The 17113-nt window shown below is 41.9% G+C and overlaps 1 protein-coding gene across 1 annotated transcript in view; it reads left to right on the forward strand.

The window, feature by feature from the left end:
- The window catches only part of LOC139658796 (5'-nucleotidase domain-containing protein 1-like), a 46568-nt gene extending 30175 nt beyond the window's left edge, over positions 1-16393 (forward strand). Inside the window, exons 8-12 of the mRNA XM_071536965.1 lie at positions 1590-1687; positions 6503-6624; positions 12020-12193; positions 14370-14538; positions 16117-16393. Coding sequence (XP_071393066.1) covers positions 1590-1687; positions 6503-6624; positions 12020-12193; positions 14370-14538; positions 16117-16229 — 676 coding nt within the window. The 3' untranslated portion in view covers positions 16230-16393. The remainder of the gene's footprint in view (positions 1-1589; positions 1688-6502; positions 6625-12019; positions 12194-14369; positions 14539-16116) is intronic.
- The last annotated feature ends 720 nt before the right edge of the window (positions 16394-17113 follow it).

Below are 17113 nucleotides of genomic sequence, written 5' to 3' on the forward strand. Positions count from 1 at the left end.
GTAGAGCAGAAACAGAAGGGGGCTAGTGGTGAGCCGTTTGCTCTGGATGCCAGTTCGTCTCGTGGGACCTCTGCGGCGCAGGCTTTCCCCCCTTCACCATTTCCTGTTACACAGCGAGCAGCCTGGTCACTCTGTTGTTCCGCCCCCCTTTCCCCTGCTCCCCTACTGTTTCACTGGCCTCCCCTCCCCTCCTCTCTCTGTGACCTCTAACACCGCAGCATGTGCCACCTCCCAAGGAGACAAGTCATAACCCAGCTGTGTGTGTGTGTATATGTGTGTGTGTGTGTGTGTGTGTGTGTGTGTGTACACCATGTTCAAATCACTGTTTTACAAGGTCAGAGGATGCAGATTTATGTTGTGATAGCTACAAGAGGAAATCAGGCAGGCTTCATCTTGCCGCCAGGTGGTTTGGGGATAAGTGTACTTTGTTCTCGGAAAGGGATTGGCCTCCTCCTGATGGGCTGTTTTTTAAAAGTCTATCATAACGCCAAAAGGTTTTGTGTTTATCTCTTTTACATCCGCCCTCAGGCAAACGCTCATTATTCAATCCATGCAGCACCGCACAGAAATCATGTCTCATCACTTCACTGTTGCAAAGGCACTTTGTTGTGAAACACCGCTCCTGTTTACCCTCGCCTGAGTCACTTGGTGCCTCCTTTCCAGAGAAGCTCATTCTTCCTCTCTCATGACGTGGTCCCCCCCCAGCTGTTAGGCTGGACTTGTTCCCCTTCTTCTCAGATCAGAGCCTGTGCTTCTCTTAGGCGCTGTCAGTTAGCTGAGCGGGCTGGAGGCCAGTGACAGTCAGCTGTCAGAAGTAACACAACAAGGCCAGAGCCGTCTGACGGGCCGCTGCCAGCCAACACCCACCGGCTCCTCCAGGGACGCCGCTGTTATAACTTGGCAGGCTCAGACACGGGCGTTCATTATCGGGAGTGCTGCATAATTTATCGATTTATTACTTGCCGTTAAGTCCCTTGCTGTGTTGGTTTGTCTGAAGTGATGACAACCAAGACGAGCCCAGAGGAGCATCTCCAAAGCTGCTGGGATTAGCTTGGATCTACAGTAAAGCAAAGGGATGATATCATGATGTGTTTCTAGGCAGTAAAGCTCTTACCCAATATGGACATACACTCTTTCAAACTGTCAAATCGTCATTTTGATTAGTTTGCATGTTTAAAGTTTCCAGTAAGGGATTCTTCCTGTTTCATGGGACTAACTTTTGCTTCTCACCAAGTATGGTAGTAGCATACAGATTCTCCCTACACAGGACAGCAGTGCAAGGTCTCCCTGCAGACATGACCCAGCTATAGATATGTTCGGTCGCCTACATGATGTTAGAGAACACGCTGCCTCCCTAGCTAGCCTTCTGTGGGTGTACTGCCCTCTCAAAGTGTTTACGTTATTAGGCTGAGCATTTCCCTTCATAGCGTTGTATGTGCACACTGTTTATGGTCCATGTTTTCCATCAGTATTACAGGCTTCACTGAGGTATTTTTGGTTGTGTAACACCAGTCCATTTGGATGCTGTCCAAGCGTTGTCCTTAACACACAGCCTGAGCACCTAACACACAGATTTATGGTCATTACAGGAAGGACTTTGAGGAGCTTTTTGACGTCATCATCACAAATGCCCTGAAGCCGGGTTTCTTCTCCTTGGTGCCCCAGCAGCGGCCCTTCAGGACCCTTGGTGAGTGTTTTTCCTGCCCTCCTCCTCCTCCTGTCCCACTGCCTAGTCAAGCATCAACAGCAGCACCACACTGCACAGTAGTACACTTCACTCAGCCCACATCAAAGAAATAATTTTAGAGCCTGAGGGTTACCACCCCAGTAGAACGATTAGTGTAAACCACATGATGGAGATTATCAACTCTTGTATTGCCTGTATTGCTTTTAAGGATGGAGGATTGGAGGAAATCGGAGGTCAGTTTCCCCAAATCCTGCATTTCACATCTCCTATAAAACTACTGTGAAGATTTATAGCAGCTGTTGGAGTTGTTGTCAGTGAGGTGAAAGTCATCTTGCCAGTATTTTATTTGCTCAGATCCACGTGATTGCCAATCCACACAAATCCCTATTCCCCTCCCAGTCTGTTTAGCCCTTATATTAGCACAGGCGTCTGATATTGGATCCTAATGATGAAGGTGTGCACTGGCAGTAGCAGCCTGCAGGAATGCTCCCCTCATCTGGACTGTCTTCCCTCCAGCAATAACACTGGTGGGATGCATTATGTGTGAAGACACGATGATCCACTCACTAAAATATTCTCTTCTTTCTTTCTCTCTCTCGCTCCTTCTGAGTTTCGCCACGCTGGCAGAAATAGCATCAGCATCTGCTCTTCCCCTGGCCCCTGCAGAGATATTGGCCACTCCTTTTTTGTTTTTGGAGACAATACTTGTTTTTCACACTTCTAAATTCTTCTGAGTGATATGACACTGTTAGCTGATAAAGTTCACTCATTAGGCTTTGACACTTTGATTTGAGACTGCTGATTAAACACTTTCTAGGCACACTCAGCTTGTAATTTTGTTGTCGCTTTGGTACTTTGTATTAGGTATTAAATATTGGAACTACATCAAGTACAGATCCTGTACAGTGCCATGGTGCATTTGTATTGATGACATATAAACCTAATTAATTGTCAGGTTATTTGAGCATAATCTCAGCCTGAACCATTAGTAAACGTCGCTTATAACATATTATATTACAATTTGATTTATTATGAAATGTAAGTAAGTGGTGTCTTACAATCATTTCTCACAAAGATTTAGCTATGTGTCTATCACCATACATCACGGTATTGCAGCAGTCCATACAGACATCATTAATACTCATTCCCATGCAAGAAGAAGGTTATGAAAGTTATGTGAGAAATTGCAGAAGATGTAAACATTTATAATCTAGGATACATTTTCACACTAATAGAACTTTTACTTCCTTTTATTAATTAGGTGCTAATCAATAAAGAACAGACATGATTTGTTGAAAATGATACTTCCCACACTGTGACCAAGTTTGATATCATACAGATATAGAGGAGTGAAGCGTCACACCCTGCCTGACCTGATTTTGCCTCCTGAAGCCCAGCGAGCCGTGGTAAAAACAGTATTAAGATGTGCTGTGCTTGCCAAGTATCAGAGGAAAGTGTTCTATGAATCAATCCTTAGCTCCGGGCTCCAGACGGTACAGCGTCATTTGTTCAGATGATGCCAGGGCTCTTTAAATATTTACCTCATCAATACAGCCTCACTTTGATTACAGTGAAAACGACCATAGGACATCTTCAAAGGTGCCTGGTCATCTTAGTAGCACAGTTTGCAGTTTTGTGAGCTTACTTAGACCACATACCTCCCATTCCTCTTTCTCTCCAAGTCCAGTGTCCTCACAGCTGTTACCATATGTATGTGTGTGTGTGTGTGTGTGTGTGTGTGCACTCACACGTGTGCAGATGCTCAGCCCCGTTCTTTCACTCCCTTCTGTCACAATATTTATAGCATATTTAACCTTACTGTGAACCTGCAATGGCCTATACTCTGTAAAGTGCCGGCGTTTTCACAAATGAGAGTGGAGGCTTTCTTTTCCCCCGCTGCTGGTCTTAAGCACCGTTCAGTTCAGCCTAAAGACCACTCTCAACTCTTCCTGTCCACAAGAAAATTACCCACTTCAGAGAGCGTGGGCTGTTGATCCCTTAGATAATGGCCAGGCACAAGATGGCATCATGTATGAATGCCATTCAGTAGTCCAACAAAAATACAAAAAAATCGTACATGTATGCATTTATGAGGGAAGTCATACTTAGCAGCAATGAAGTTAACTAAAGCCTTCAAGTGATGGCACTCTAAACTGTTTTTGCAACTGATGCTGTAGCTATTTTGCAACATTTTTCTATTCAGTGGAATGTTTTTGGGGCTTTCCTGATGTTATTGTATGAGTAATGGTGTTGTGCAATTAAAGCACAGATTCCGGCGACTCTGTGTCTTATCTAGATGCTCGACATGCCCCCTGAAATATGCTGTTAGTTAGTATTGAAAAGCAGCACTATCAAGCAGACAGTCCCATTTCAAAAAGAAAGACCAAATACAGACACACACACTTCTCCCGTCTTTCTCCAGCGAGCTCAAAAACTAAAATCATACAAGTTCCTGGGTGCTATCGTCTCCAAGGATCTCAAGTGGGAAGAAAACGATTCCTCTATCTCTGAAACATCTTAGGAGAGGATGTTCTGGCAGCTTAAGAAATTCAACCAGCCATAGACAGTTATGGTTCTGCACAGCCATCAGTGAATTCAGCCTCTACTGTATAACTCTCCCCTGGCTGAGAACAGCATTAATCCAGGCCAACTGAAGTGCCTCATCCGGTCAGTGGAGAGGATCATCGACTGCATCCTGTCGAACATCTAGAACATTTGTTATTTAAGGGCAAGTCGACAGGCAGGGAAGACCAGCTCTACTTTTTATACCTTCTGACAGCTGTGGCTGATCAAATCAACACACCAGAAAGAAAGTTTCTTCCCCTGACTGATGCCCCTCAACAGAAAACCTCTCCTTTCACACTAAATCTGTGGCCTACTCTGCATATGCAATGCCTTCAGAAAGTATTCAACCCTCTTGACTTGTTTTGCATTTTTGTGGTGTTGCAGCCTGAATTCGAAATAAATTAAAATTAGATTTTTTTTGTTAACAATCTACACTAAGTACTCTATAAATTAATGTAATAATAAATGTTTTTGCTAATATATTGAAGATGAAATGGAGAATGGGTTTGACTGATAATGGGTTTTTGAAGTCCGATACCAGTATTTTTGTGTTGAAACTGCTGAAAGCCAATATTGTGTGATATTCAGTATTTTTAAATTTGACTATTTTCAAGCCAAAACATTTTCAAGGATTCAGTGTTTCCTCCGGAATTGTATCCTTGTCAGGGTGGAAAAGCCTCTGAAAAAGCATTTAGACCATCATGGGACAATAAAACTCTCCACTGAAACCCAGACTAATGAAATTCTTTTAGTGTTAGCAGCTCTTTAATCCAGGGTGAAGCACCACACCTATTCAATGACTTTATTTTACAATGGCCTTATTCCAGTGTATTAACCTGTATATTAACCTATGGAAAAGTACAAAATATTACTGTTTAGGTATAAATCTCCCTAATGCGTAATGTACTTACAACAGTGTGACAGCATTGATTTAATGAAGCCATTTGAATCGTGTGTTACCCTGTTGCAGAATATTTTTATGTAGCTGTGGTCAGAGAGGAATGTCCAACATATCGCAAATAGATGACACTGACTGACTGATATCTGATATTTAATAAAAGGCCGATATTGGTCTTACCATAATACTTTTTAAATACATTAGCAAAACCTTCCACTTTGTCATTATGGGGTAGTTTGTGTAGATTGTTGACACAAAAATCTCAAATTAGTCAATTTTGAATCAGGCTGTAAGACCACAAAGTGTGGAAAAAGTTGAATACTTTGCCAAAAAATAATATATGTGTAAAAAGAATGTAAAAAAGAATGTATTTACATATATATGTTGTAGTGTAACAGATATAAATCTGAATACATGTATAATATATATTTCATATAGTATGTATATTAATATTTGTATATTTTAGATAGAGAATACTGTCTGCACCAGCCAGAAGGTTAAATTGCTCATACGGCAGCTCCTGAATAAACTGCACTCTGATTCTCATTCTGACTGCAGGTTTAAACACTCAGTTTGTTTGTTTGTTTTGGGTTTTTTTCCCTGAGCAAACATGAAACACGTACCTAATGACTGGAAAAACCTAGGTCATTATTCATGAACTGTGATTGCCTCCATGAGGTAATTGTCACTCCCTTTTTTTTTTTTTTTTTTTTTACACGGCTGAGTGGGACTGTTACACTTGTACCAGACAAGGTTCAGACATTTTAGGAGTGAAAATGCATGGAGGCTTTGGAGGAGTTCCTGGCTGACACGTGGTCTGTAGTGCGGTAGGACTGAGACCAGAGGGGCAAGGCTGAATCTAAACGGGCCGGTCGCCACTTCTCTGGTTTCACTCAGAGCCTGGTTTTCCCCTCTATGGCTGCACTGATGTAATGGCTGCTGTAATATGTATCAGCAACAGAGCTTTGTGGGGGGAAAAAAATTAAATAAATAAATCTATGTCCAGAGACCACATGCTGAAACGCAAATAAACACACTGAGCGGAAGTAGCTCTGATTAGGCCCTTTTCCCATTTCACTGTGACTTTTCCCCTACATAAGAATGCGGTCTATCATAAACTCATTATTCACATTATTAAAGCCCAGCTTCTCCTGTCATGTTTTCTTGTGGCTCTGCTGGTGAGTGCTGTGGTGGTGAGGTTGAGCCGGGGAGGGTTTTGTGCTGGAGAGTGTGCGGTCATGTCTGCTCTTGTCTTCTATAGCAGCAGCTGGCTGTTTTGGTAGAGCTGCGGTGACCCGTGTGGTTTGATTCTCTTCTTCTTCTCCTTCTTCTTCTTCTTCTTCATCCTGCAGTGAACGATGTGGAGGAGAGCGAGGGGCTGCCGTCGCTGGACAAGCCCGGCTGGTACTCCCAGGGCAACTGGCCGCACCTCCATGAGCTGCTCAAGACCATGACCGGGAAACCAGATCCCAAGGTACGGCAACAAGCTCGTATATTACAGGGCTGAGCGGTTGTCAAACGTCTGCCTCTGGAAGATTTTAGGCTCGCTTTGAGGTTGACTCAAGCTCCCGTCTTTGGCAGACGTATAAAGGAATGAGAGCTTCATGATAAATCATCTGAGGGAGATTCACACCGGTGTGATGGAGGGGGGGGGAGCGTGGCCCTTGGCACGGCTGTGGACAGGGCTGCTGTGTGCCAGCGTGCTGAGTTCACTGATAAACAAGTCAAACAGTGCAGCCACTGCCCTCATACCATCTTATCAAGTACAATGCAGCCCATTCTTAGAGCCATTTTCTGCACAAATGAAAGACTTTTTTTTTTTTTCTCTCCGGTTTGGTAGAAAACTTTCCTCTCTAAAATAAAGGTTGGGTTTTCTCTTGTTTTCTCTGTGAGTAACAGTAGATACACGCAGAATTCAGATACTTCATACCTTGGTAAGAATAACCTGGATAATCTTGTACTCCAATTACGAGAAACCGGGTTAAGATGGCTGGCTAACTCCTGTTTTCAAACGGTTTACTATGTAAATCTCTTACTAACATCTTTCACTTTTGGTTACTCCATGCATTTAAACATTGTCACTGCGATTTTGACCTGAATCTCCCCACATGAAAAGTTTAGAAATGTGTTCACCCCCTTTTTCAGAGGCTGGGTTCTAAAAGTAAATTTCCCATTCATTTTCCCCATAGATATTTCATAAAATCCTGATATTAAAGAGTTTTAAGCTTTGAACCAAATAAAATATCTACCAGTTGAATCATGAGCTTATAACAATAGATTCAGAAAAAATATATGAAACATGAAAAAAGGAACTGCATCAAAGAAAAACAGGGTTATAAAGCCTTTATTTCATTGACCTGTTCAAAGAACAGATTAAAAACTTACAACAACACATTTCCAACACATTTCAGCATTGGCCTTCCTCAGGAAGCACAAAGTTTGTTGGTTGTTGCTTTGTGCTTCCTGAGGAAGGCCAACCAATCACTCTCTACAATAAAGGAATAAAGGCTTTTAACCTTTTCTATGAAGAGTGCTTTGGAAGATGGAATTAGCTATTCATCCTATATAGCATTGCAAATTATGTTATCTATTCCTTTCCCTCGTTTTCAACAGTGATACTAAATAATATAATAGTGATTACTGTTTTGTAATGGTTTTCACCCCTGTGAGCACTCTTCTCGTCCCTAAAAGAAGACATCATGTCTGACAGTAAAACCATGGTTGAGGGACATTAATCACTGATAAAGTGATTACTTCACTCTGGTCTTGCCTAACTTTGGAGCGGGTAACGTCTGGTAACAGCTACATCTCCGAGAACTCGCTAAAGCATGCGGGCAGTGTACTATTTCACAAGGAACTAAGGAATAAAGGAAGGAAACATTTATCAGTAAGCATGCTCAGGCACGGGAAGAGCAGCTTCAGCCCACCCCGGGTCCACCCAGGGCTGCTCGTCATCGTCCACGTCCTCAGCTCCTCTCTCTCTCCCTCCACCCGCCCGTCCCGCTCCGACTCGGGGCTCAATGCCCCCTCTGTTCCCCGGCCACGTGGAGAAAGCTCTCGCGGAATGCAGTGTCAACCTGCACTTACGGCCGCTTTAAGCGCTCCTCCGGGTGACCTGAGGCACTCTGTGTTTTGAGTTCTCTCCACTTTCACCTGACAGGACTTAATGCAGGTGGCTGAATGGAGGCTTTCAGGGAAGGTTACAATCCCCTCTCAGCACGGTGCTGGAACAGCTGGGGTCACGGCTGGGGTGACGGGACATGATCATACACATTCAGTGGCTCAAATATGGCTGGTCGGGAAAATACTTGTGCCATGTTTCATTAGTATGACGGGAGGTGGAATTCAGTGTGTTATCACAGTTCGTGACTGAAATGTGAAATTCTTTTAGTAAGCCAATGTAAAGCAACCGAGGATATTGAACTTCCTCTGAGAGTCACAGTCATTTTGATAGAGTAAGCTCTTTCCACTCTGCCTTTTCTGTCCTCCCTGTTGCACTGGTTTATATTGGCTGACATTACAGAGAGAGAGAGAGAGAGAGTGAAATGAGTTGCTCTCAAAAGGTTATTCTCAAAAGTTCCTTCGGATGCTTTTGTGCTAGAATCTTACTTTTCTTAAAACAAGTACAAAATCTGCCAAGGGTGTGATATAATTTCACTTGTTTCCAATGCAAATCACTTTGTTGCAAGAATTTTCTTGATACTAGTAGGGTTATCTGGCTCATTCTGCCTTGTTTCAAGATTGACATCTGTCTCTAGAAAATGCCTGAAAACATGTGAAACTGCATCGATAACAAGTGGAATTATTTCATCCTATTGGTAGAATTTTAACTTGTTTTAAGATAAATTCGATTTTAAGACTGAAAATGAGGCTAAATGATGGACATTTTTGCAGTGTTATCTGGCTGGCCTTTCTCTTCAGATGTGTGATCAGCCCCCTCCTCTCTATGTGCCCCAGGCCCCACACAGTGTGGAGCACAATGGATTCATTAAGGTCCCCCTGCATGCCTGCAGCTCTGTTTACCTGGGGCTGGCTTTAGCCTAAACTGCTGCTCTGAGTGATGGAGTGATGAACAGGCGGTGATCCCCAGGAACACGCTGCAAAAAATGTCCATCTTAACATGGTATTTAATTTAATATTGAGTCTATATTTCTTAAAACAAGTGAGACACTATGCCAGTGAAATCAGGAAAGATGCCAATGTGGTAATGAGATAAATACACTTTATTATAATGCAAATGAACTTGTTTTAAGATTTGGAGTGAAAGTGGAGTGAACCTCATTCAAGATATTGGCATTTGTTCCAATCAAATTCTCGAGACTAGTAAAACTGCTTTGGAAACAAGTGAAATTATCTGACCCCATTTGCAATTTTTCTTAATTGCTTAAAAGAAGAGCTTAAGATTTAAATATTAGATTCAATGACTTGATGTTTTTGGCAGTGCAGGGACTATTATATCATGCAAGAAGTTCAGCTGTCTGGGCAGAGCATGACTGGTGGATAGAGCCACAAAAAGTCGATGGTTTTACCAAAATCCACATTTCAGCTGCACTAGTTTTTTTGGAATATACAATAACTTGTTTACTTTGACATGATTTCTGGTGTACTTAAGATACCACAAAATAAGAGATGCATAGTCACTGCTAGGATTATTCAAGGAGCTTATCAAGCAGTCAAAGGAAGCGAGAATCACACTTATCTGTCAACACATCAATAATTCTTACAATTACCAAACCAGTTGTCAATAGCAGGAAAGTCAGTAAAGTTTTAGTTTGAGAAGTTAAGTTCACGAATGCAGAAATATCTGGAATAGAACATCTATTGCTAAATACATTGGTTCTACAGTGTATTATATCAAAGCATTATGGTTATAGTGTAGTTGATTTTTTTTTATTTAGTTAACAGCGTTGCTAGACAGCCATAACTTCTGCATTGTCTTTGCGTTGGCCAACACTGGCAGGAGCTGTGAGGCTGAACAAGAAGCTTCTGATCACATGAAAGGCTTGTTGTACAAAGCCAACACAAGCTGCACAGTGGCACAGTGCAATGTCTTGTTTAGGCAACAAGAAAACACATGCATTTAGAAACAATGAGCAGTGTCATCTTGTGTGCATTTGCTTTGAGGAGACAGAGCACGATCACATAATGACTTGTTGGAGAAGGGATGAGAAGAGCAGAGAAGTGTCTGCCCAACAATGCCAGGCCCGGCTAATTTGACTGCAGCCTGTAATCTTACTCGCTTCATTGTGCTTTGCCACATGCAGAGCTCAGTCTGGTCCAGGCTAATGAAACTGTGTCTATCCCCATGAAAGCTCCTCTGTAATATGTAGCCTCTGTGCTGGAATTCTTGGCCCCTGTAAATATTTATCATACTGATCCCCTGACTCTGGCAGCAGAGGCCGCTGAACAATGATAGGTGCAGTGCGCAGCAGTGCTTTTTGGGTACGAGTACAGCTGTGGCCAGTTCTGGGAAAGTGGTGGAAATGCGATGCCTGAAGCCCTTCCCCACAGGCCCACCTCGCAGCCCCGACTGCCCAGGCTGTTTGTTTATGTGTGGAGGGCCTGGCCATAGACACAGCAAAAGGTCTGTTAGGGGGAGGGACTGAAGTGACCTAGCCAACTGCAGGAATGCCTTACAGCACCTCCTCTTTATGGCCGTCTGCCTCATGTGGAGAAGTGTGATGTAGTTATACCTCAGCACACACAATGTCTTCATCCCCATTTGCAATGTATAGAAAGGTATCTTGGAGATATACATAGTTCAAGACCCTTTTTTTTTTGGAAAATGCCAACAGTAGTCAACAGTAGTCAAACCAACTGTATATCACAGTCTTCATCTGCTAAGCTTTTAATAATAAAAATAAGCAGCATTTATAGAATCAGACTCTTTGTATAACCATGCTGTTAATGTTGCTAGACACCTTCTGATCATCTTCAGCCCACCTATGCACAAGTTACATAATTAGGAGAGAGAGGCGAGAGAGGTTTATGTGTTTTAAGCTGCATTTTTTTTTTCATGTCAGACACCAGAAAAGTAGTTGTAATGGCAATGACAATGCATTTCAATAGATGATTATTTTATACCTAGATGCATTTCTGTTTCTAAAATCTGCATTTCTGCATCTTAAATCTGCATTTCTGCATCTAAAATCTAAATTTCTGCATCTTAAAATCTCAATTTCTGCATCTAAAAACTGCATTTCTGCATCTAAAAACTGCATTTCTGCATCTAAAATCTGCATTTCTGCATCTAAAAACTGCATCTAAACCCCTAAAACTGCATTTTAAATTGTGCAATATATCTTGTGACTTGTCCTCTGGTCTTTTACTTTTGCAGCCTCTTAAGGCTGGAAAGCCTTTTTCCTGTGTTCACTGTGTCAGCGGACTTCTGTGTTTTGTCATTTTAATCTCTGACATTTCCCATTCTTCAATCCATTTTCTCTCTCATTTGAAGGGAACAGAAACAAATGGTTGTTGAAATGGGATTTAAAGCTTGGAGCAGCCGTTGGTTTTGGAATGGTTTTGGAATGCTGCTCAGTAAAGCCTGTCTCAACTTGCTTTTCTTTCCAGACGTGGAGGACAAAAGAGATGTGATGGTCAAAGACGCTGTGATGAGTTTTGCAGACTCATCGTGTCTGGTCTAGTTCACCCTCGAGGGCCATAAGACATATGCCAGCTTTACTGAGTTTGACAACTGCAGAGTGCTCTGTAGGGAAGGATTCAGCTAAATGGCAACTTTATCACACCACTTACACTAACTGCACAAATAAAACAGTCCGTCACTCCCAACAGATAAACCTCATTGATGGTGTGGCTGTTCAGATTACGCACGCCGCTCTCTGACTCATGTCTTACTCATACCCCTCCAGGTAGTGTATTTCGGGGATAGCATGCGGTCGGACATGTTCCCTGCTACAAGCTTTGGGAAGTGGGAGACCGTGATGATTGTGGAGGAAATGGAGGGAGAGGGCGTCCAGAGGAGCGATGCAGCAAAGTCCAACGAGGCCCAAGTGGAGCCGCTGGAGAAAAAGGGAAAGTTTGAGGTAAGTTCACTGGAGCAGCTGTTTCCGTTTAGCAACTCGCCCACCATCCCCCCCAACTCTACAAGCCTCTCTCCCCATCCCTTGGCCTGCTGCCACCATATACCCTTTGCTGAATGTATGTGTGTGCGATTCTTCGCATGCGTATACATGAGCCTGTGCGTCACTATGTGTGCGCGCGTGTATGCGTTGGCTCCCGGAAAGCATTGTGGGAAGGCTTTTGGCAATTACAACCTAGTAAGTACGCTGTGGTAGTTTCATATCATTACACTTTCACTTCTAATGGAGAAACCTGTAAAATTAGGCATGTAGAGACAGGTTTATGTTAGACATGTGTTGAAAGCCAGTGTGTGCAACACGTCAGGGCATGTGACCTATAGACAGGAAGGAAACGATAAGGAAATGCTCTCAGCAAGGATATAATATTGCCCAGCGCTGCCCAGATCTGGCTCCGTTGAAAGCTCTGGGTTTTGCACAGTTGCCCCTCTGTGAGGATATCAAGCAGGATGTTGTGCTCCAGACAGACAAAAAGAGATGAGTCAGCACATCTGTTGGCAAGATAGATCGAGACCATGACTATTCCTCCTTTTTTTCCACAAAGGAGAGTTGGCAGTCCAAGTGTGTTGTAGTTTTTTTTTGCTTTGGATAGTTACAGCGAAGAGAGGCGGGAATGTGGGTGGCAACAGAATAGCATGATCCCCGATGTGAAACTAAGCAATCACATGTAGACAGTATGTAAATTAGAAGATTGAGAACAACACTATTGACCTAGATGAAACCTAGATGGTAATAAGATGGATGAAAGTTTCATTACGCTCTTCCTCTTCCTCTGGCTCTTCCTTTTTGTTTATTTTATTATCTCAAGTTTATATCCTCTTTCCATGCTGAAAATACCTAATATGACTTGTGGTTCAGTATGAAACTAATGCTGCCAGGCTTCAGTTCCCATATACAGTACTGTGCAAAAGTCTTAGGCACCCTAGATTTTTTATATACATTTCTTATAAGTCTTAGATGTTTATTGTTTTCTGCATTAGTGTGTAAGTAGACTGCTGATTATTGTAATTTTTTGATATTCAGAAACTTTTCATGTCATTAGTTTTGAAAGCATCTTCGCTTTATGGATATCTTTGACATATGCCAAAGACAGTTGCACAGTACTGTATGTACTCAAAATACTGCAGAGTGCTTTGGATTTCTACCAAAATGTACGTAATATGTATGTAACATGAATGGTGTGAAGGTAGGCAGAGAGATATTTCAGGATGCTTATCTTAACGCATCTTCAGTATCTGTCAGTTTCCTGACAACAAGGTTAATCTCTGTCATCTGTGGTGAATGAAGTCACAGTGCAGAGTACATTTTCTCCCCTCCTTCACAAATACTTTAGGCAATATTACTTTGTTCAGGTTTTCAAATACCTTTTGGAACATGATGTTCTGCGATATTCTGTACAAATCTCCATAGAAATATGATGCCTAATTCAAGATTTCATTTATTGTCATTGTACAAGTACAACGGAATTGCAATCGCAGCTCCCTGAGTTTGATGCATAACAAACTAAACCATAATCAAGTATATAAAGTAAAATAAAATAAATAAAAACTGAGTGCAAAGAAAAATGTGCAAAATGTGTTGTCGAAAAACTCCCAAAGAGTAGTCAGTTACAAACTTAAGAGCAGTTAAGTAAGAACCTTCACATCACCTTTTCATCAGCTTTTAAATATACTGTATTTATTCATTAAGTTTATTTTTTATTTTAACATTTTACGGTGATATTGGCAGGCATTGCACAATAAATGCATTTATCTTTCAGCTCGCTTGTTTTGTAGCTTATCACATCCTTTGTTTTAAAACACCACATCCTGTTTTCAAGATGTTATCAGCTCATTACTTTCTATCTATAAAATATATATCGACGTAGCAGTAATGATGTTGTGTAATGATGTTGAGTAATGGGGTCAGGGATTTCTTGGAAATATCATTGATTGCACTTCTGAAAATAACTCTCAAAGCTTTTTGGGTTAAAGCCAGTTGGACGTCGCCCCATACTTCCCCTGTGAGTTGTGTTCATGGTAGAATTCCCACCTCCTCTTATCAGGTCTGCACTTGCCTGAAAATGAATCTCTAACCCATAGTTATTACACAGTCTGTTTTTGTGTGTCGACTCCTCCAACAGGACCAGGGCATGAAGACACCCTCTGCTGTGTCCAAGCAGTGGGGCTCCTACTTTGTTGACGTACACAAAAGTGGAGGAGGGGACGAGGAGAGCCAGAAGCTGACCTGGTGTTGCCACAGCATTCACAAATACAGCACCATGGCCATCCCTAGTGTTGAGCACATAGCAGGTACGTGGGAAAGGACATTGGGCACACATGCAAGTTGGACAAAATTGCAGACACTGTAATGGATCTGCAAAGGTTGGACAGAGATGGGGGGAAAAAACGTCTCGAGTGCCTCCAAAGGCAAAGTTCAAATGGTTTCCAGTCTATGATTTTAATATTTGTAGTGGATAACAGCCAACTAGTGTTTCCCTTACATTCATTCAGCAGTGGTGGGCCAACACAGCAAGGAAAATACCACTACTGCTTGAGAAAATATTAAATACACTTTCTACTTACTTAATATTAGCATTGTGACAGTATAGCAGAAAGGTCTGGGTGAAGTCATAGTCAAAGTGCGAGAAATGGTGGAAACAAAAAAACAAAAACAAAAAAACATAAAGCACATTTGTATTTCTTCAACCAGTCACAGTCCATGGTGGCACCCAGTGTATTGGTTCCCACATGGCACACAGAATGTGACTAATCAAGTACAGGGAAAAACAGGATCAGGATCGAATCAAGATGCGGGAACCAATCGGAACTTGACTATTCACCAGTGAAAAATCTCTCTTCCCACATGAAGCGTCCTTGGTGCCAGACTATTTTAACAGAAACATGCATTAGCACCAAAACAGGGACTGGACCAGAGACAGATGTGGAACCAAAGTCAAAAAACCCCAGACCACCACTGCTACAAAACACTTACAGGGAAAATGGTGCCAATCTCATGCGCCATTTAACTGAAAAGTGCTGTTTCTTCTTCCTTATTAAAACAATTTGTTTCTTTGTACTCCATTTCTTCTTTTTTGGAAGGTTTGGTTTGGCAGAGATGTAAAAAAAAAAAGTGAGAGGGATGGTTGTGACTCGGGACGTGGCATTGCAATCCCTACTCAGAATTAAAGGTGCTATGTGTGGCATTTTTAAACATCAATATATCATTGTCAAATTAATTGTGATACCTTAAGTAATTACCGTAAACAAATGAGACCATGGTCGTGATGACTGGCAGCATCTATCTCACGCCAGTGGTGTTGTTAGTGCTAGTGTTTCTCAAAATTAAAACCTCATTACCCATAAAACCCTTTGCAAAAAGGATGATTCTACTTGTACCCCCTCTGCATGCGTTTGTTTTCTTTACTGAAGAGGATAAAAATGTTGGAAGTGATTTTTTTTTCAACCGGCACGTAACCACAAGTTGGCAGCTCCAAATGGCAGCAAGAGATATCTGTTTGTAAAAATTTAAGGACTTAAATACCTAGAAATTGTGTAACGTAATGTCAGTAAACTGCACACATCACGCTCATGTTTACCAACCTGGCCGGTCAGTGATGCTTTATACCAAAAGATATCATAGGGACGAGAGAGGAAAAAGATCTAATGTTGGTAAGAGTGCTCACTCCCTGCTGTTTAGAAGAAAGTTTGTATTTCAGTCTTCAACTGAATAATGAATAATTGCATTTGTAAATTTGCTGTATACACGAACACATTCAAAACAGTTTTGCAGTTTTTGTTCAGCAGTGCATTAAACTTAGAGGCGGTCTGCACATGTACCGGATAACTTGCAGCTGACTTTCCTGATTGATTCCACTCTCCCCTCTGCAGATCTCCCTCTGGACTACAAGTTCCCCAGGTTTTCTCCCGACAAGCCTTGCACCACGGGCTACTACCCCAGGCCCCCGGATTCTCTGCTGAAGAGGTGCCAGAGTCTGTCGTAAGAAGTCCTCCCTTACCCTCTGCCTCAGGAGAGGAATGTGCCTCCATTTTGCCTGTAGTTCCCCACCTGACCCGTCCCATCTGTGGAGCACAGGAACCATACACTCCCATTCAGAGAAACCATGTGAATGTAAGCCACAGTATCTCTCTGTAATACGCCTACATTTGAACGTCGTTTCGTGGTTTATTGTGCTGTACACGTGGAAATATGACTCGCCAAAATAAGTGTGCGTGTGAGTGTCAGCATACAGTAATAATAAGAGATGTAGTGTTCATATTGTTTCATGTGAAATCCCACCCCTAACCCCCTTATTTTGTACTATAGAGATCTAACCAGTTGAAGCCAGTTGAATTTAAAAACATAAGTCCATTGTGCAGCATAGGTTTCTTGTTTGAAGATCATAACTATGAATACTAGGGAACTTTTCCCAATAAAGTGAACACTTTACTGTCTCTTTATCCCTGAAGTGATTACCTCAAGAACGTGATCTAACTGGAACCTGACTTGTCACAGGAGTGTTTGTCCCTGTAGAACAAAAATCCCTTGGATTCAGTGTGTCAGTATTTGTAAACACTTATGTATTATTACACTGTTATTGTGCATTATCAGGTTTTTTTTGTTTTGTTTTTTTAGTTTTACTGTATGCATTTTAGTAACTTGAACATGACGTGTACGGTCTAATGTTTCCCCTGTGTCAATTTTGTGGAAGGTGTTTTTCAGGTTATTGTTGCTGAAGAAATGGCACAATCCTATCCTTTGTGTTGGCAATTAATCCTAAAATTTGGGAAACACTTAATAATGGATGATGAAGACTATGCTAGATGTTCTCTGTATTATTTTGGTGCAACAGTGACATGTGCTCTTTGAGTGATTGTGTAAAAATGT

Source organism: Centroberyx affinis, unplaced genomic scaffold (genome assembly GCF_046629955.1).
Source record: "Centroberyx affinis isolate AG114_WGS23_722 - 3 ecotype Tasmania unplaced genomic scaffold, CSIRO-AGI_Caff_v1 ptg002965l_1, whole genome shotgun sequence".
Classification (NCBI taxonomy): Eukaryota; Metazoa; Chordata; class Actinopteri; order Beryciformes; family Berycidae; genus Centroberyx; species Centroberyx affinis.